The sequence below is a fragment of the Podarcis raffonei genome, chromosome 1 (genome assembly GCF_027172205.1).
Source record: "Podarcis raffonei isolate rPodRaf1 chromosome 1, rPodRaf1.pri, whole genome shotgun sequence".
NCBI classification, from domain to species: domain Eukaryota; kingdom Metazoa; phylum Chordata; class Lepidosauria; order Squamata; family Lacertidae; genus Podarcis; species Podarcis raffonei.
This window is the reverse complement of record NC_070602.1, coordinates 105693502-105714253: the sequence shown is the minus strand read 5'-3', so window position 1 is coordinate 105714253 and position 20752 is coordinate 105693502. Positions and strand designations below refer to the sequence as shown.

Genomic DNA, 20752 nt, shown 5'->3' with positions numbered 1-20752 from the left:
TCTCCAATGAGCTAAGATGGGACGCAGATTCTGTTGGACTGCCATTCCCAGCATGCCTGTCCATTGGCCATGCTGGCTGGGGATGATGGGAGTTGCGGTTCAGCAGCATCAGGAGGGCCACTGATTCCTTACAATTGTTGTAGAACAATTCATAATAAACGACGAATAATAAGATATTGTATTGCTAAATACCCATGCTTTGCCCCACAGAGCATGGAATGTGAAAGAGTGAATAATTTTTTAAAAAGGAGCATTTTAATTAATTTTTAACATGAACAAATTATTGGATGAATTTTTAATTCAATCAAAATCAGCAAGAGCTTTAAAACGAAACTGAATTCCTCCAAGGACAAATCCTTGGAGCATCTTGAGAAGCCGAATAGGGTAAATCAACAGAACCATATGGCTGCTTTCTTCTGGATTGCACCAATGGGAAACTGGGATATCTTTATAAACAAACTATCTGTTATATTGTGCAACATGGCAGTTTTCCCCAAACCAACACATTTGGCAAGTAGGAAGGCAAATGAGAATAGAATTGTTGAGATACTCATGTTGTCAGAAACTGTCTCGCTCCCCGAGAACATTGTGATATTCCTGTAAAGACTCTTGTGGCGATCACACAGGGTCCCCGGACATTTGACGGTCTATTGATCCCTGTGCCACCACTGTGCTCGCTTCCCCGCTGCCACCAACCCGTTACTCTTGAGTACACACTGAGTCCAGACAGTTGTTAAAATTAAACCAAATAAACAAGTTTATTTTATAAGCATTAACAAGTTTATGGTTTCTCAGATACTTTTCTTGTCAGTTTCTTAACCTTAGTTTCTTTACCGGCCTATACCTTCCTAATACCTTCTGACTGATTATCTCAACTGTTTGACTGACTCCTCTTAACAGATTCTCTCACTCTCTCGTATCAGACTAGCCCAACCCACAGACTTATCCTCCCTCTCTCTTCTCTAACTCCAGACTGACTTCTTAACAACTCTAACTCTAACTCCTCCCCTTGGGTTCCTATAGGTTAGTCATTTTACACTTAGTTAACCCTTTCCTTATGAACCCAGAATGATGTCACACACCTAGGAGGGCAAACACCACAACTCTCCCATAGTGCCTCCTGCTCCCAGGATCTGGAAAACATCTTCCTTGCCAGAGTCACCTCCTGATTCAGCCCATATGATGCCTTTCTGCTTATAAAATCCTTCATCTCTCCCCCCCCATTTTAATCTTGTCTATGAAACATTTTTTAAATGTATTTTGTTACATCTGGATGTGTTCTGTCAATGAGCTGGGCTCAGCTTCATAGTAAGGATTGGGTAACCCTTTCATTCCCAAGCGCATTCAGTCTTCACGAAATTGGGACGTTACTGTCTGTCTTCCTTTTTGTTGTTGTTGTGGGGTCTGTAACTAGGGAGCAAGTCAACTTTCTTCCCCACTCCAGTGCTGGCAAACAAAAACATTGCCTTGCTCTCTCCTTCAGCCACAGAGTTGATAATCTGTGAGAGGCAGCCAACCCTATCCCATTACTTCATCTGCCAACAAGATAGTGGCTGTAGACACTCCAATCTGTCCTCTGATCTGAAGGGCTGCTCAGAACTTAGTTCAGGCTGGTTTTGGTAAGGGAGACATAGCTTGGGCCTTAGGAAAGAGTAAAGTTTCTTCCACAATTACTACCATCCAAAACCACACACTGAAGACTAGAGAGTGTGGCTTTTCTGAGCTGCTGTTGTGATTTCCATCAGGATGCCACAGCTTTCTTAAGAACAGCCTGCTGGATTAGGCCAGTGGCCCATTTAATCCAGTATCCTGTTATCACAGTGGCCAACCAGATGCCTGTGAGAAACCAGGGAGCAGGATTTGAGCACAAGATCACTCTCCCCTCCCATGGTTTCCAGTGACTGGTATTCAGAAGCATTGCTGACTCCAAATATGGAGATAGAGCATGGCAATCATGGCTAGTAGCCATTGATAGCCCTCTCCTGCATGAGTTTTGAATTAGTTGTAATAAAGTACTTGGAAAAGTCAGAGTTGTCTCTGCACTATTAATAATTCAGACTTTGCCTTTTTGTCCCGATTGTCCAATGGTTTAACTTAAAAGTCTTGCATTGAGAGTAAGATCCAGTGTCCCTTCTGCAAATGGAAGGGCTCATTCCATTAGTGGAACAGTCGAAGCTGGGAGTTGATTTTCTCCAGTCACCCCTTTCCCTTACAGCTGCTTTCTTCCACAAACTCAGAAGCCTTCCCCCCCCCTTAAACCATTTTATTCTTTTATAAACAAACATTACAATTGCAACCCTGTTGTGGTTAATAGTCGAGGGTGGTGGAGATGACTGATACATGAAGATTGAAATATGACAGTGTCTGTGGGGGCAAAGTTAAGAGCAGTAGAATCTTGGAGTGGAATTCAGTGTAGCACTTGTTAGTATTCTTTTCCCCGTTTTGCAGTCATGGGATTGTTTTTATCACATGACAGTGTATGTTTTCATTCCACATTGTGGGAAGTGATGGAGACAGGATGTTTTTATTACTGTGTTTCTGAGATGTAGGATTTTTGTCCTTTGCTCTTTCTCTTTGCTGTCTGATGCTGAAGAGGAAGGAGCTGAGTTATGATGCTCCGAGAGTATATATGTAAATAAACGTAGTTTAGCCAAATTGCTGCGCTACTGAGTCTGAACACTAACTGCCTGTACTCTGCTGATTCTGAAGTGTGGTGATCCCTCTTGGTATCAGTCGCTGGAGAAAGCTTTTAAATCTCCCGAATGACTGACCAGGAGAGAGAGAACATGTCAGTCAGGCATGTGTCTCTGCCGGACTCCTACTCATGTATAGGATCTCCTGATAGCACTATGGTGTACATACTTGACTTGCACAATGGGACTTCCCCCCCTTTCTCTCTTCTCCCTCTGCCTCTGTTCCCCTCGTCTGTTCCCCCTTAAACCTACTTTGGGAGCTCCCCCAACCTTCCAGACCAGATTTAGGGGGCATGTGGGGGAAGGATAGGCAGGAAGTCCCATTGTACAAGCAATCCTTGTTCCACAAATGCAACATCTTAGTTGAATCCCACCCTTTGCTTGGTAAAATGCAAAATCTTAACTTTTACATCCATTTTTCTAGCAAGTGATTTCTTCTTAGGAATATTTTTAAAGTTATGTTCATTCGCCTGCACATGCATATACCTAGGAGAACCATATATGCGTCTCACAAGAAAAATTCTTTTCTACTTGCATGTTTCAAAGAACCAACTTTCTGTATTAAATCTCAGCTTTTTCTTCTCTATTATTGTTCCAAGTTATAGTTTACAATTTAAAAAAAATAAAATATAACTATGGTAAATGACCTGGCTTCATTATAGAAATCTCTCATTACCACTTTCCCTCTTCTTCTTTTATCCGTTGCTTCTGTTCTTTTGCTGCTCAGTTCTCTCCTGTGGTCTCTTGTTATTTCTTATTGTTCTCTGCTTCTAATTAAATTGGAAGGCCAAAAAAGACACCCAGGTTTCTTATAGTTGCATTACATAGATGGATAATGCCTAAAGGACAGATATTTTTCCTTTCTATTTCAACCAAATTGGAACGTGTAAGTAATGCTTAACATAGAATCAGATCTTATTGGTACTTTAAGAAATAGCAAAATGCATATTTATTTCATGTTGATTGTGTTAGACTTTACACATAATAGATTCAGACACTTCACAGATAGTACAAGCAAGGCGGTGGTGTACCTCTGAAATAATGGAGGCGTTTACCTGTGACGTGTTGCTGATTGCAAAATGTCCACATACACCATGTGAATATATAACTAGCCCAAGAATGAGCAGCATATTTCCCCCCATAATTGGTTGTTATCCAGTAGGTGACTTTTAAAATACGATTAATTATATGCAGACCTTTTAAAACCCAATTAAAAGCAAATTATCTTCTTGAAGGTAGAACAAGCTGCTTTTTATTTATGTATTTATACATTTCTGTCCTACCCTCCATAAGATCCCCATAGCAGATAGCAGGCAAACAGATAAAACCAGAACAAATATCAACATAAAAAGCAGCAGAACAAACATAGATGACCCCACACACCTACCCACTATCTCTGTGCTGCAAGCTGCTGCTGGCTGCCATTTTTTATGAGGAGGGCGGGGGAAATCCTGCTGTAGTTGCCATCAGCGGGTGGGATCCCTAGCAGCACTTTTCCCTAGAATGCAAGAGTAGAAAAGAGCATGTGCTTGGCTCCCCATCCTTTCCTTTTTCTTTTTAAAATGAGTTGCCTGGTGTGGCAACCCTGCCCTCAAAGCAATCTGTGAACCCCACTCCCCCCCAAAAAGCTTGCAGAAATAACTCTTCTGGTTTCATGGCCACCAAAGAGGGTGAGGTTTCAGCATAAGGGCAGTTAAAGCCAGAGCCAAGCAAGATTAAAAGACCTCTTGGAACAGACAAGTCAAAGGCAACTGGAGTCTGCTCCAGGCAATCTTCCCTGGAGAGGTTATTCCAAAGACAAGGGCCTTTTTTCTGCATGTACCCCATCACCTCTCACCTTGCTTTGGGTTGCAAAGGGACTTGATAAGGGATCTCAGACAAAGGTCTCTTCTTCTAGGCAGGCTCATGTTGAACAACAGTAGTCGCTTGATTTGTATTACTTCAAGGAAAAGCTAAAAGTAAGAGGGATTTTAAACCACATTTGCCATTGGATTAAAAAATCCTAGTTCTAAAACCTAGTTGTGCCCTAGCTTTAACCATCAGATGAGCGTTAAAGCATATTGACCATAGTCCCTGTACTGTGTTTGCTGGAGGCAGACATAATCTCATTTGACTCTTTTGAAAAATATTAAATGGATAGTGATTGATTTGTGACCCACTTCTTCCTGCGTATGTTAAAGCACAGAACAGACTAAGGCTTACAGATGAGACAAAATTTATATGATATTTAGATGTCCAGAGCCTCTGGGGCTGCCCCCTTTCAACAAATATGTACAGTATGCATTTGGCTCTGAACTTTCATTGTAAATAAGAGAAGCCATTATCAGGTTTACATTTGTGTGCAGATGCATTTGGTTTTTATGATATGGAGAGAGGCTTGTGGTTTGTGGTTGTCTGTTTAGAGGAGTTGTAAACGTGTCAAGAGCAAATAATTATCTTCGCAACAGGCAAATATTTACTCTTTGGTAAGGAAAAGTTAATGTAAAGACTCAAAAACTAGACCACTTCAGTGGACACAATCTGGCTGTTGTCTAAAATTATCCTGTGTTGCGTTTTCTTGTGCTAAGTTCCTTCAATACTAAGAAATGAGCTTGTTTGTGGAATAAGCTTATTTCAGAGTTATAGACATAGATCCAGATGACGTTAGTCCCTTTTTAGTCCCATGAAAATCAATGGTATATTAGTTTCATCCCATCAATAATAGTTTTGATTCTTTTGTGAAGGCAATATCACCTGCATTTTTATTATTTTGAATGGCTTATAGAATTGTTATCGTTGAAATGTAGAATATAAAATGAAATGTTTAAGTAAGTTTTTTTAAAAACTGCCCTCAACTATAGATTAGCATTTATCTAATGGTGAGCCAAAGACTACTTGTGACCCTGAGTCCACTTTCAGATGAACCTCAACGCCACAGCTTGCCCAGTGCCAGCAATTCCCTGCATGCTGAGTAAAGGTGACCAACAGACTGTTAAGTTCATGGGTGAGGGAAGGGAGGTCATCCTTCTTTGTAGTGAAAGGGCCAGAGGAAGTGTTGAAGGACATTAGCAGCTGGTGGGCTGAGGTGGCATTGCTTGCCTGGTATTCCAATGCTGCGGTCACTGCTGGTAACTGAGAAGAAGGTTGGTGTGGTGTTGGTACAATGGCAACTGCGGCTCTGCCGCTGCACCCACACTGCAGCAACCCCCTGCCGCCTCAGTCCTCTCCCCATCGGTTACTGGCAGCAGTCTCTGCTTTGGTGAAACATGGGTGAAATGGAAACTTTGAAAAATGTATCTTATGCTTGGGGCCTTTGGTTCAATTGCAATGCATAGGGGAAAGTGATTGATTACAGAAGTGGTGTGTGATAAAGGTAAAGGTACCCCTGCCCGTACGGGCCAGTCTTGACAGACTCTGGGGTTGTGCGCCCATCTCACTTAAGAGGCCAGGGGCCAGCGCTGTCCGGAGACACTTCCGGGTCACGTGGCCAGTGTGACAAAGCTGCATCTGGCGAGCCAGCACAGCACACGGAAACGCCGTTTACCTTCCCGCCAGTAAGCGGTCCCTATTTATCTACTTGCACCTGGGGGTGCTTTCGAACTGCTAGGTTGGCAGGCGCTGGGACCGAGCAACGGGAGCGCACCCCGCTGCGGGGATTCGAACCGCCGACCTTTCGATCGGCAAGCCCTAGGCGCTGAGGCTTTTCGGGCTGTGATCTAGAGGACCATGAGTAGAGGAACGTTAACCTCACCTGCTATGAGAAAGTTGGTGAGCAGTCACATTTCTGAAGTAGTGTTATTCCACCGTTTTGCCATATTTTCTCTGCTCATCAGAGTCACAGCACAAAGGAGGAAACTGTAATCTTTCTGAACTCATTTTCCTCATTGGTGTAACAGCATTTTTATTTCATTGTGCATATGGACGATAGGGGGAATTTCTGTTCACAACTGGAAAGGGATGAAAAATTTTGGGCCATAACATACAATTTGTTGCCTTAATTAGTCATGCTTAGTGCACTTTGCATCCTTGCAGTGTACACTAGTCAGATAATTAACTGACTATGAAGAAGTATCCCCTCTGTGTAGCAAAGCAATCTGTGTGCAGTCTGCAAATCCTCCTTTCACCATGTATAAACTGTGAAATATATTTGAAAGTAAAGTTTTTAATTACAACTGGCATTCAAAGCTTATTGCTCCTGGCAGTCGCCGCCTTGCTAAAATGTGATCTCATTTGTGAAACAGGCTGTGGGGGAGCCAGTTTCCCTACTGCTTTAATATTAGCTTAACAATCAGGATTGTTTAATACTGAAACAGCACGCTTAATGTTTACACAGTAAAGCCCATTTCCTGATACTGCATCAGAAAGTGTAAAAACTTGCAGTCCGTACCATGGTAGGGGTGTGTGCATGTACATATATGTACATAGTGGGACAGAGAACAGATTTAGAGGGTGCATAGCGGGAGAACACACCATGGTCCAAGAAGAAATCCTTGCACTAATGGAATGTTCACCTTAGCGATATGTACATACAGTATGTGTATATATACACATTCCACTTTGAGCTTTCATTTTACTAGTAGGGTTAACAGCTCTCAGAAAACTGATTATGGAAATGTTTTTTAATTTATTAGAATATCTATAACCCGCCTCCTACCCAAAGATTTCAGGGCAGGATACACCAATAATTAAAGTAACAAGTCCAGCTATAAACTGGAAACACATAAAATAATAACACAGTAAATAACTTAAAATGTGAGCAGCTGTCATTACAAACCTAAACTTGAGAGGTTAGCATTTACTAAAAGTTTGAGTAAATAACCAGGTTTTAATCTGGTGAGGAAATGAATACAAGGGTTGCACCAGGTGGATTTCAGAGAGACTGGCATTGCACAAGCGGTGCAAAATAATTAGGATCATCATCATATGTAACTGCATAATGAGTAACACCCAAAGATGGGATACTAAGGAGATTGGCTGTGGAAGATGTCAGTACTCAGTACTCAGGTAGGACAGTACAGGGAGAGGTACCAATGTTATCCAGCCGGAACTCACCAGAACTCAGTTCTGGAACTTCTCAGGTGGGCGCCATTGCCATTCTAAGAGAAAAAGAGAGGCGTTCTTGGTGAATTCCAGCACCTCTTTTTATAGAAAAATAGCACTGATCTTAGGTCTGTGCCACTTACACTGTGGACATAGCTTTGCAGAAACATATGGCAAAAACAGTTTGTTATGTAAATGCAGGTGCATTTTTTAGTTGGATTAAAGACCCCCCCCCAAAGAAAATCCAGAACAGAACCCATGGTTCAAAAGAGCTATAAAGATGTGCTAGAGGGAACTGTGCACACATCCAGAGACTATTTCAATTTTTTCATTGTAGCAGCAGTCACAGCTTCTACAGAAAGAACAAAACACCTTACCATTGTGTGATCACAATAAACACACTCATTAGTTTTTGAGGTGTCTTTTGGAATTCGTTAATGTTCTGTCCGTATATGGTGTATAATTTTTTAAAAGTAAATAAAACAAGTTAATACTAAGATTCCAACTATGCACATTTATTTGTTTGACCTGTTTATGCTCTCAAGGGGTTGTGTTCAACTAAGTCGAACTAACAGTAGACCCACTGAAATTAATGAACCTAAGTTGTCACGTCAATTATCTCCAGTGGGTCTACTCTAAGTAGAAATAGTGTTGAATGCTTCCCAGGTTGACCTGAAACCGTATCTGATATTTTTATTTATCTGCAATATAATCCTGCTTTGAAGATGCTGCCATAGTGAGTGCTTTGGGGACAGTGTTGTTGTTTTAAAAAAGGCGTTTGTTTCTCCCACCTGTGCATCTTCCTTTTTCACAAGTGTGAGGGGCCAGTCCTGCTGGTGTTTTAAAGTGATTGTGGTTCATTTATTATAAAAACACAGGTATGATTCTTTTTTTATATAAAAAACCCACACCAAATATTTAATTCTAGAGCTTATTTTCTTCAGGAAATGTTTTGCATTTTATTCCCATTAGCCTTCTTGTCTAACATTAGACGGGACTTGTAAGAAGTAGAAATATAGGCCCTAGGAAGTGGAACCCATTATATCACCACTAGGCAGTGGTACCACCTCCTGAGGCCAAAGGGGGGAGATGAGAGGCTTTGCCATTGACTGCAGTCATTCATTCACTCTGTCAGTCTGTGTCATGCAGAAGTTACTGCTCTTTTTTGCCTCCCAAATCTGGACTAACCTCAAACCAGCCTTCTTTGACATTATCTGTTGACCCCTGTCAAACAGCATACCTTCTGGCTGGTCACAGTTGGGAGGTTTGTGGCTGTCACCCAGCCCTTGTCAGGTACAGGCTGGAGAGGAGTAGCCATGGGCAGGTGGGGTCTTCTCGCTCCCCAGCAGGAGCTCAAATACACGTTCTGCTCTCTCCTCAGCCACTCCAGGGAGTGTCCTGCCTGCTTTTGCCATTGCCCTAGCCTGTGCAGCAGCACTTTCATGGGGTTAGGGCTAGTGTCAGGTTTCTGCCACTCCAGTCATGCTGTGACATCTCCAGCCTGGCCGTTTCATCTTTCAAGGGGGTCATCTGTGCTGCTGAGCCCACGACTCCTGATATTCCTTCCTCCTGTCATGTATGTTGGAGGGGGATATTTCTACTTCAACTGTGAAATTCCTCTCCAGTTGCGAATGCAAAGTCCAAAGAGTTCAGCTTTTGAAACTTTATTTAATCATTCCTCAAAATTAGAAGAAAGCACTCAGGCTTTCATTTCTTGCATAACCTCTGCCAGCCTGTGATATTTTGCCTCCCTGAGAAGCATAATTGTAATTATAGAGATGTAATATTACAATTCTAGCACTACAATTACACTCTGTATCATTATTACTCTTATTATCTTGCCACCACAACCCTTTGTCTTCTGGCTTGACTAAATCATTTTTGTTCAATGGCAGCAAGGTATGCTAAAAGACCTCCACATCCTCAGCCAGCTCCCCTTAACGCTAAAGGCTTTAAAATGTAAGATGCATTTTTGCTATCATCAGCACCAGGTTTTCTGATTACATTCAGTTCCCATAGAATTGTGGCTCTATTCTTCACGAGCAAGTGCGTTTTTAGAAGACGAATCATGCTGTTTTTGATAAGAACCTGTGTCAATAAGAGTTTTCTTTTTAAAAAAATTATTCAGTTGGGGCGGGGAAAAAGGGAGAAATCTTGGCAGCAAACTTGATTTTTGTCACAAGCTAGGGAAAGAAAATGAATATATTTGGAACTCATGGAATTTAGACTGGGGAAATGACTTATTAGACAATCTATTCAGTTTTTCTTAGCAGTTGAGTTGATTCAATATTCTGCATGTATTTGGGAGCATATAACTTAAATTGAAAAGGAATGTTTTTCAAAAACAGGAAAAGTGCAGTGCTGTGAGCTGGTTGGCATGACACAAAGTCAAACCTGGTAGATACAAAGGTACCCACAAATGCATGAAGTGCATGGGTATGGTTTTGCCAGCCTTTTTTTGGGTAGAACATTTCCTTCCATCTCTAGGTGCCTCCTTTGGTCTGGCCAGTAGCTTGACTTCATCTTTGATGGTGCCCTGGAGCTTGTCATGGCATCAGTCTTGCCATCCAGAGCTCTCATTGGCTGATTGTACAAGGTGTGACCGGAAAGTAGGGTGAATCACCCCCGTATGCGATAATGGGAACTGCCGGGTTTGTGGAGACACGTGGGAGGCGTTCGTCCATATCTCAGCTAACATATGCGCACATGTCTTGGCATTTGTTGACATTCATGCGGTAGCGTTTAGTAGCTGTTAATAGTGCAGTGTGTTGTGATTGAAAATGAGCAGAGAGTCAATATGAAATTCTTTTTAAAATTGGGTAAATCGGCATTGGAAACCCACAAAATGCTCACAGTTGTGTATGGAGATGAAGCTGTAACTCAAAAGACAGTGTATGAGTGGTTTAAGCATTTTCGTGAAGGGTGGCAAACCATCGAAGATTACCCTCGGTCTGGCAGACCGTCAACGAACAGAACGCAGCACAGGTCTACAGAGTTTGTGAGTTATTGATGCAGGATCGGCATTTGTCCAAATGATGGCAGAAGAATTGCATATTCCGTGTGAAATCATTACTGAGGTTACCGAGTTGTCCCACCTTCCATATTCTGGCCCCACCAGATTTCTTTCTTTTTCCAAAACTGAAATACGCACTGAAAGGGCACAGATTTTCCAACATTTCACATGTCCAAGCTGCTGTGACAGAACTGAAAGCAGTACGAAAAGAGGACTTCTCCAGAAGTTTCCAACAGTTCTATGAACATTGTCAACAGTGCATTGTATCAGAGGGGGCCTACTTTGAAGGCCTGTAAGGTATGTATGTTAGAATATTTCTCACTGTCCGATTTCTGTGACCATTCACCGAACTTTCTGGTCACACCTTGTATATGTTCCTCTTTGATCCGTTCATGTCCTTTTTTTGACTGTTGTTGCTGCATCCTCAAAGTTCAGCTAAAGAGCCCTGCACATTGTGTTTGTTCTGGAGATGTTTGCATAAAAAGACTGTACATTGATGCTTGCTTATACATTCCAGGACTGAACGGAAGCCAGAGTTTGCTAGCTTTTTCAAGGTTACAAATGGCCGAACTAGCTGCTTTAATATCAAATTCTGTTTAGAAACCCAGAAAGCAAAAGATTTATATTAAAAATCTATACTGAGAGAGACTTAGAAAAACATCAGGGTATTATAGCTGTCCTTGAAAATAGGATATCGTAATGAAATTCTGACACGTTTTGTTAACTTGTGCTGTTTCCCTGTAATGATAGCACTTGATCCTGGTTCCTTCGTTATTATCATTCCACACTTCATTGCAGATGATCTGCTTTAAATAGGTGATTACAATATCTCCTTGGCAGAAAAAACAGCAAAACTACTTCTAGCCACTTATTCCCTTGCGCTGACATTTCTCATGGAAAGCCTCCACACTTTATACAATGGCTTCATTTTCCTAATGATTTTTGCTTCCTACATACAGGTTATTGTATTCTCATGAACCTCAGAAATACGAAATGCAGGATGGCACAAGGGCTTCCTTAGTGGGTTGTATGTGCATTAAGCTCAAGCCCATACCTTGCTGGGTATTACGTGCCTGAATTCTGCAATACAAAGTCTTTCATAGAAGAATTATTGAGACAACACAATAGTAGTAATCTTATCCATAATGCCCATAAGCTGATTTGGAGCTTGATTCTAAGCATGTTTACTTGAAAATGATTCCCACTAAATTCAGGGGGACTTCCTTCCTGGTAAGTGTACTTGGGCTTGTTGCCAGGTTGTCGTTCTACACACACCGCAGGACTCTGTCATTCTAAACACAGTGGGACTTAACTTCCCAATAAATATGAATAGAACCGGGCTGCATTTCTGTTCATTTTTAACTGGGTTGTGAATGAAGCTGGGAGATTTAGTGTATACATATCTGATTAAAAAAAAACCCTTTCTTTTAAAATAACCTCTGATCCTTTAAAAAGTTACCTTTGGACATTGCACAATGCCTATGTTTGTATATCATTGGTGGAATGTAAATGCACACTGCATGGGTGTGTGAGAGAGATAAGATACTTTTATAAATAAACTTCAAAGATTATTGATCCTTAGCAGCAATTTCACTGTCTATATTGTAGTTTCCATTACAACCTCCGCATTGTAATAAAGATCAGTCTTGCTGTAGTGTTCCTCGATTCCTTTACTCCTCTGGGAGTTTGTGATTGGCAGGCGTTACATTCAGTAATCTATTTTGCTGGTGAATGATTAGTATGCAGTGCGTAATCAAATGGAATAAATAATACTTCCCAATTTTAGAAACGGAAATTATTTGGAATAGGTGAAGGGTATTTTTTTTTTAGTAGTGTACTAATTCCATCTAATGATTATTTATGTTAATATGCCATTGCTTATTACTGCCTAAGTTGTTTAAGAACTCAATATATTCAAAAAAATACAGCTTAGCCTCTGGTACACTTTTGTTGCACAGTAACTAAGCAACTATTGTAGATTTTTTTTAACAGAGTGCTTTTGCACAGGCAGAAGGCCACATGTATCTCATTTTTATAAACACTTAAAAAAAACAACAACAGCTCTTCTGTAAGTTGATCTAAATATATGTCTAACGGTTCAGCAGAGAGCTGCATGAGGATCACCGCCAAGGATGCTTGAAAATAATTACCATGTATCTAAACATAAAACATTGGGAGCAGTGACAGAATATAGAATCTGATTTCTCCAACAATCCAGAGTATGGTGTGCCCTGTGGTATGTGCATAACCCTCCTGCACACGCCTGGCTTCCCCATTCAGCTCAATGGAGGTGTTAGCTCTGTGTGCACATTTTTGGAGCGCTTAAGGAAGTCCTTGAAGGCAGGCAGGAAGCTTATTACAATGCAGTATTAAGCTTCTGTGTACCTCAAAGGAACTTTTTGGGTCAGGGAAGTGGTATGCAAAATTCCTATCAGTGGTTTCTGGCAGCTTGCCTCTGAATCTTACAAGTTAGCAGAGAGGTGGTTCTGCATGAAGGATCCTGCTGATGACCTTCAGCTTATTTTCCATATTATTTACTCAGAGCTATAAACAGTAAATAAACACAGAGAAAGATTCATACCGTCTATGAGCCTATTTACGTTTTCAGTTGGCATTTTATTGTTAAAACAGGGTCGTGGGGACTAGAGTAAAAGGTGTGCTAAACAAAATTGGAGGATTAAATACCTACATGCTTTTAATTAAATATAGTTTTATTGATTGAATGGGTAGGTTGTTTCCTGAGGACACTTGGCTTTTCAGTCTTGGGTCTTGTTTACATGTCTGAATTGTAGAGCAGGAAGGAGCCTGCTGCGCTTCACCTCGCAAAGCAGTGTGGGGGCGCACTCATGCACCCCAGTACAGGAGAGTGGGCAGCAGTGTTACCACCCACTCTCCTCTCTCCGCCAGAGCTGCTGGGCTGGCCGCGAGGAAGCAGTAGCAGCCTCTCTCCACCCCTAGGTCAGACCTGACCCAAGGATGGAGTAGCCACAGCTGGGCGCCTTGCATTTCTGCAGCCTCTCTCCTACCCAGGTCAGGCTTGACCTGGGTATGTAGTAGCTGTGGCCGGTCATGGCGCGCATCCCAGCCTCTCTCTGCTGTAGCGGAGTTGTGCATGCCGCAGCCCAGCCAAGGAGAGGGCAATAGCTCTCTGCCAACTCTTCTCTACTCCACCCCCGGGTCAGACCTGACCTGGGAGCAGAGCTGCAGCTGGATGCAAGGAAGCTTGTCTCACCAGCTCCCTTGCATACCAGAGCCATGCTCCAACTGGATCCTGTTGTGGGGGCACCTGGTTGCCCCCCTCTCCTGAAGATGCACCCTGGGGCAACGGCTTCCCCAGTCCCACCATGCTACACCACTAGGAGGCAGCAGTTACAAGTTACTGGTCTCAGCAGCCACAGCAGGCGCTGTGATTCTCCAGCAGTTTAACTTCACCCCACAGGCACACTCCATAGTCTCTTGAGACAGACGCCAACAATATAGCACTATCCACGTTTGTGGCACTTTACAAAGAATGAGAATACAACCCCACATTTGTGTTGCATGTGAATGTTACAGGAAGGACAGAATGCAGTGGAGAAATTGGAATGTGTACTGTATTCTATTCAAGGAAGGTCTTACATTTGCATCACGTACCAATTTAAACCCCTGCATATGAATATGACCTTGGGCTAGGGACAGATTCTTGTTTGCTCAGCTGAAGGAGGCTTGAAAGGAAGGCTTTCTTGTTGTGTACTCTCAACACTGTTTGGTTTTGCATGCTTTTGTATTGTTTCAAGATGCAACACTGACCAGCTTCAGATGTAACACTAAACCTCTTCTCATCTGTTATGAAGGGATTTCAGACTTTTGCTCCTGTTTTCAACTAACCGCAGTTTAGCATTACATCCAAACCCTAAACTGTAGCTAATCATAACCACAGTACAGTGGTGCCTCGCAAGACGAAATTAATTCATTCCGCGAGTCTTTTCGTCTTGTGCGGTTTTTCGTCTTGCGAAGCACGGTCCGTCGCAACTGCACCTCTTCAAGCGGCTTTAAGAAAAAAGGAAACAAACTCGCAAGACGTTTTCGTCTTGCGAAGCAAGCCCATAGGGAAAATCGTCTTGTGAAGCAGCTCAAAAAACGAAAAACTCATTCGTCTTGCGAGTTTTTCGTCTTCCGAGGCATTCGTCTTGCGAGGTACCACTGTACAGGAAACAAGCCAACTTCATACCACAGTTGAAGGTTATCTTGTTTCCCTAAACCAGGGATGGAGAACCTGTGGTCCTCCAGATGATTTTGAACTCCAGCTCCCAACAGTCCCAGCCAGCATGGCCAATGGTCAGGTTTGATAGGAGGAAGCCTTTACTCCGTTAAGTATTATGCCCCAATCCTCCCCTCCATCCCAGGCAGAGAAGGACTTTGGAGCAATGTTATGTGTCAGAGGAGTTAGAAGAAGCCCGCAAGCTGCTTTGTTGTATTACCTTGTGTAAGCCACCTTGGGGATCCTTCTGGATCAAATGATGGGATAGAATCAAATACATAAACAAATGTTGACTCTACTCCTCTTCCTCTTCATTTCCTAGTGCTGGCCATTTGCTATTGCTGAAGCCCATCCATTTAAAAAAAAAAGTAAACTCTGCTGCCTTGGTGTTACTGTTTTTTAACCTGTTGTTAACTGAACTGGAACAGAATCTTCATCTTTGTTTAGGTCCTCCAGTGGCGTGTACAGCAGGAAGAGACTTCCCGACTGGAAGCTGCTATCGCTGCCAGGAGAAAAAAAGAAGAAGATGAAAAAGAGAAGTTTCACAAGGAGAAAGAAATGCTTCAGAGAGCAGAGGACAAAGAAAAAGTATGCAAAGTGTGTGGTGTGTGTATGTGGCATGTGTTAAACGGTTAAATACATTTAAAGCATTAATTGATCTTGATACTTTATACCCTTGTAAACAGTCCCTAACATTATTACAGAGATTAATGAGTGCTTAGTGGAGACCTGCCAGGGCTTGTTGTAGCTTGAAAACTCCATGCCATTTTTACTGTGATCATACCAAGTTTGTTTAATTGGCATTCTTATTAATAGCACAGTTCCAGGCATATGCATGTGTCTCCTACACTGTCACAGAGAGGAAATAATGTCTGGCAGGTTTTGCTGTCAGGAGCTAATGTGGCAAAGACCACTGTGGTTCCCAGTGCTGCAGCAAGGTATGCTGCAATGCACCAAATAAGCATCACAATGTAATGTCTGCACACTGCAATTGGAGCATCACAGAGACAGCTTCAGTGAACAGCGGGCCTGATGCCCATTGCCTGTAGTAAGGGAGAGAAGAAAAGTGGATATTACTCTATATATCTGAATTAGCATTCATTTTGCTGAACACTGGGGAAGGAGAAAAAACGGGGGGAGTACCATAGGAAGTATATGTTCTGTTTCTTATCTGGATTCCATTTCCAGCATTGTAGCTACTAAGAAAAAGTTATTTTCACAAAGCAGTATCCTGTTCATTATGGGGGGGGGGGGAGCAACCTTTTAAAAAGGGACAACTTTGTAATAGCAGCCCTTTAGCTTGGCTTTCCAGGTTTTAACCGTACAGCTTAATGTATTTCTTTCCTAGTCCCTCATAAGCAACATAAGTAGGCAAAACATAGAGCTCAATCTTGTACTATTTGGGTGTTTTATACAAATAAAAAGAGTAACTGCATCCAGACAAGAAGCACCTTTATCACTACTCCCGAGGTCTGCATGGATGTTATCACTCCTGCATTTTGCTGCATGCAAATGATTTGTTCCTGTACAAATGTATTCGGCTATCGAGGAAAAGCAAGGCAAATCTAATTATTTCACAGGAAAGTGTTGCCCCCATTCAGTAAAGCTCATTTGTTTTAGGCATTTTGAAATATGTGACAAGAGGAAGACTAGCAAGGGCTGTCTCCTGTTATTTTATTTACATTTCTAAATCCACTGCTTTAGAGGCAGAGTATATTAGCAAACAGAACTTGAAATATGATTTCGCCCTGGCTAGGATCCAAAGGCATTGGACAAGCACTTCTGTGTGTGTATTCTGGGATATCCTTGTTTTGCTTTATTTCTTCCCCCCACCCGCACCCTGCTACTACTGCAACCATTACTACTATTACTAGTGTTTTACGAGATCCTTCCCGCAATTCCTGCAGCCAAGCTGGTGCCAGATCGCCAGATCTATTGTTATGCTTTCCTTTGGACCACATCAGCAATGAAGAGGGGGGGATCTTGTCGTCTGGGCAGCCCAGGACCTCCAAACACAATGCCCCAGCTTGTGCCCCATAGAGGTCACTTCAGTGCTGTTAACACAAGGAAAAATAACACAAGAGGCAGCAGTTATGAGTTACTGGTCTCAACAGCCACAGCAGGTGATGTGATTCTCCAGCGGTTTGACTTCATCTCTGGAAGCACACTCCATTGTCTTTCGAGACAAACGGATGTCAACAGCAACAACTCCATAAGTCAGCAAACCATATTAGGTTACCACAAAATGCTTTCGGATTATGTCTAGAATGTATCATTTTGGGAAACTAAGTAGGCTCAATAAAAATGCGTAAAAATCTAGTAAAAACCATTAGGGTATGTTGCTCCATACAGCTGGTGTGCTGCTACAGTTTGGAGTAGTAATATATATAATGCTGACCAGAGTTTTATTATTATTATTATTCAGGTTTATTCCAAAAAGACTGTTGACCCTACCAACATTTTATGAGAGAGTGTGATTTATGTATTGGACAATACAGCATAAAACAAGGCAATTAATACAATAGGACAGATTTTATTATAAGGCATAAACATGTCCAGTGATATTTAGCAGAACTGTGGTAGTAATCAGAGATACCAAGTTGCTGCTATCATCCTAATATGCCTATAAAATAGCTTAAATAAAACGATACTTAAAATTAATCTATATTAGATTTCAACCCTGTTTGGTAAATGCTAATCCGCTGCAACTATCAGCATTTCAGGAAATGCTTTCCTGATAGATTTGACTTGATCTATTGAAATAAGTGCATGTAAAGTAATAGCTTTGGAAGCAATTGCACATAACAGTAAACACTTTGGCAAGCTAAAACAATGCTCCAAGCTAGGTTTTCTTATGTGAGCTGTAATTGTACAAAAAAGTCTCTGAATTTGCTTGTCAAGCCACTAGTTCTGGGTAGTTCCAGTGGCTTCACTGGAATTCATCCACTGAAGATAGCTGTCTTAGAAGGATTTAAAGAGGCATGAAGATGTAATTTAGATGCTCCATGACTCTGAAGGTGTTAAGCAGAGCTCCTAAACAAGGTTGTAGATTCATCAGTTTTGTAGAGATCAAAGGTTGCAAGGAGGTTGACTGTCTCCTGCTTTCATTTGAAAGTGGCCACAAAACTCATGGGGTGCTGGATAAGTATTAAATCTAGTGAGATGTGCAGCTCTGAAATGTAAGTTAGCACCAGAGGCTTGCCACAGGACCTATCAACCCATAAAAATGGTGTAAGATGGCACTCTGACTTCTACATCAAGGAAATGCTGAGGCAAGCATTTTATCCTACTTTTATTTAATCAGCCCAGTAGATTTAGTAGATACCCAGTTAGAGTGGAGACTGCCATCTAGTGTAAGTCAGAGTGACTTTGAAAACCCTCAGAATATATAGTTAAGTCCTCCAACCACTGGGCTCACAGTAAAATGGACTTGATAGAAAAGTTCATGTTGTTTAGGATCTCGTAAAACACTAGGGAAAACCAAGGAATTATTTATGTACTTAAAATTCACCCTAGACATTTAACACATTCATTTGGATTCATGTGTGTGTGTGTGTTCTTTAATGAAGCTATTAATTTTGTTGGCTGTAAATTATTGATGTATATTTGCCATCTTAATTTTAACTGAATGATGCATCTTCTGTTCCTTTTACAGGGTAAATATTGTAAATCATATGCTTTTTGAGTTAATCACAGTTTTGCTTCTCTTAAGAATATTAAACGCATGCATGTATATAAAGGGGTCCTTTACCTTTACCTTATGTGAGTGCCCAGGATTCTGACAAAGTTGCAGTTTCTTCCTGGTAATAATTACTTGAGAAGACCCCATTTTTCTGCCAATTCACCTTGTCATTCCCATTTTCCATGAATGAATGAATCTTTATTTGCATCAGCCATAGCAATAAAACAACAATACGATATACAAAGAATCGAAATAAAGAGTCAATTATATAAAGTACATTTTAGGGTTTTGGGCCATTTTCCATGTGCAGAGAGTCTGGTCTGGCTCAGTAGAGGACTAGTTCTCCTCTTAACAATGACCAGGAAAACTGTACCACATCGGTATATTTTGGTCATGTAGACCAGCTGTCCGACAAGCGTTGAGCACCTCTTGGCTTCACAAAACTAAAATCAGTTGGAGGAGGCACTGAGCTCTGCTGTTATCACTTGCCCAAGGCTTGAGTCACACAGATGCAGTACTCTCTTGACATCAGTTGAAATTGCTCATTGAACTTCAGTTGGGAACAGCCTTTACAATTCATATTCTACAATCAGAAAATTCATCTATCCTCATTTTCTCCCAACCCACCGAAAAACGTGTGAATTAGTGAACAGATGTGGTGGGGCATTCAAGTGGACATTGTACACTAAAAGAAGTATTGCTTCCAGGAATCCCATACTTTCCACCTCTTGCCTTCTCAGAGAAGCCGATTCCTCCTCTAAAATCCAAAGGAATATATGCCCATTTCTAGTCACTGACCCAGGAACACCTAATATCCTATAATTTGGCCTGTACTTTGGTATTGCTTTCATTTAAATATGTGGAAAATGCACCACATTGTTGTTTAATAATTGTATTTTAATTGAGACCATGACAGTCCGGAGATGGAGAAATAAAGTTGGGACGATTGCTATTTTTTGCTTCAAAGAAATAAAGAGTTTTAAAGAGCAGGGGAAATTGGACACCCCCTCCCCTTTGAGTTTATTCAAGAGAAAAATGAGTTCTTTCAATTTAATTAAGCTTTGGTTTAGCTCTGTGTAGACTGATTTTTTTTTCACAGCAGAGGCGGCACTTGTCCTATTAATTAGCCTTTGCTCAGAGCAAACATCCATAGTTGTTGAATGTCATTCTATAAACATCACAGCCAAATTACCAGCTATGAAATATGGTAGAGTTGTTTTCAATATATCTTCTCACATTATAGTACTGGCTCTTGCTTTCATTGGTGCTAGTTTTGATCGGATAGTTCAAATGCTGCCAGTTTTTCTTATTCTGCTTCCTTTGACATGTGCTTCCAATTATTCTGGTGTGTGTGTGCTTAAGAGAAAAGCAAAAAAATAAAATAAAAATCCAATGGACCATCATTGCATTTGTTGCCTTTTCTTGTCTCTTTCATTCACATGCTCATATCTAGCATGTATACCTCCGGGTGTTTTACTGCTATTTAAATATTGCTCTTTTCTGGATGTGTGGAATGAAACTCTTAGATCAAAGATAACCTGCTTCCTTCTTGATGTTTGCAGGGATAAAGCCGTCTGTAATGCCTGCCCCTAAAAAGGATGGAAGAGCAGAATGCTATAGCAAACACTGCTATACCTAGCAATTCCTCAAGCCAGTTTCCCCCCTCTTCTGTTTGAGAATGTGGAATGGACACTTAAATTGCTATCTTGCTATGGGCAAATAAAACCGTTATTATTGAAACCAAAATTGCCTTTTCACAGTGATAGAAGCCTCCTCCTTTTCAAATTTCCTTTTGTGTTCTTTCAAACCTTAGGTGAAAAGGTACTGGGCTGAAAAGCAGCGCAGGTGGAAGGAACTGGAAGCAAAAGATCTTCTGCGTTTGGCAGAATTCAAGAAATTATTGGCTCAACAAGTCATTAAAGATAAGAAAAGGTAAAGTTATAAACAGAATCCTCATGAGGATTATTGACTCATGGTTGGAGAGCAATTTTAAAAAATCTTGTTTTATTTTGTTTATTTCATAAAATTTATAAAACAACAACCTCAAAGCAATACTTTTTAGTTTTATTTACTGATTTTTTTCTTTTAAAACTGTTTATTATTTT

General features: G+C 41.2%; 1 protein-coding gene across 4 annotated transcripts in view; it reads left to right on the top strand.

Moving 5' to 3' along the window:
- CCDC148 (coiled-coil domain containing 148) overlaps window positions 1–20752 on the top strand; it is a 107136-nt gene that overhangs the window by 65696 nt on the left and 20688 nt on the right. For all 4 annotated transcript variants that reach the window (XM_053407566.1, XM_053407538.1, XM_053407557.1 and 1 more), the window contains exons 11-12: window positions 15413–15553; window positions 20461–20579. In XM_053407566.1, the coding sequence (XP_053263541.1) occupies window positions 15413–15553; window positions 20461–20579 (260 nt within the window). The remainder of the gene's footprint in view (window positions 1–15412; window positions 15554–20460; window positions 20580–20752) is intronic.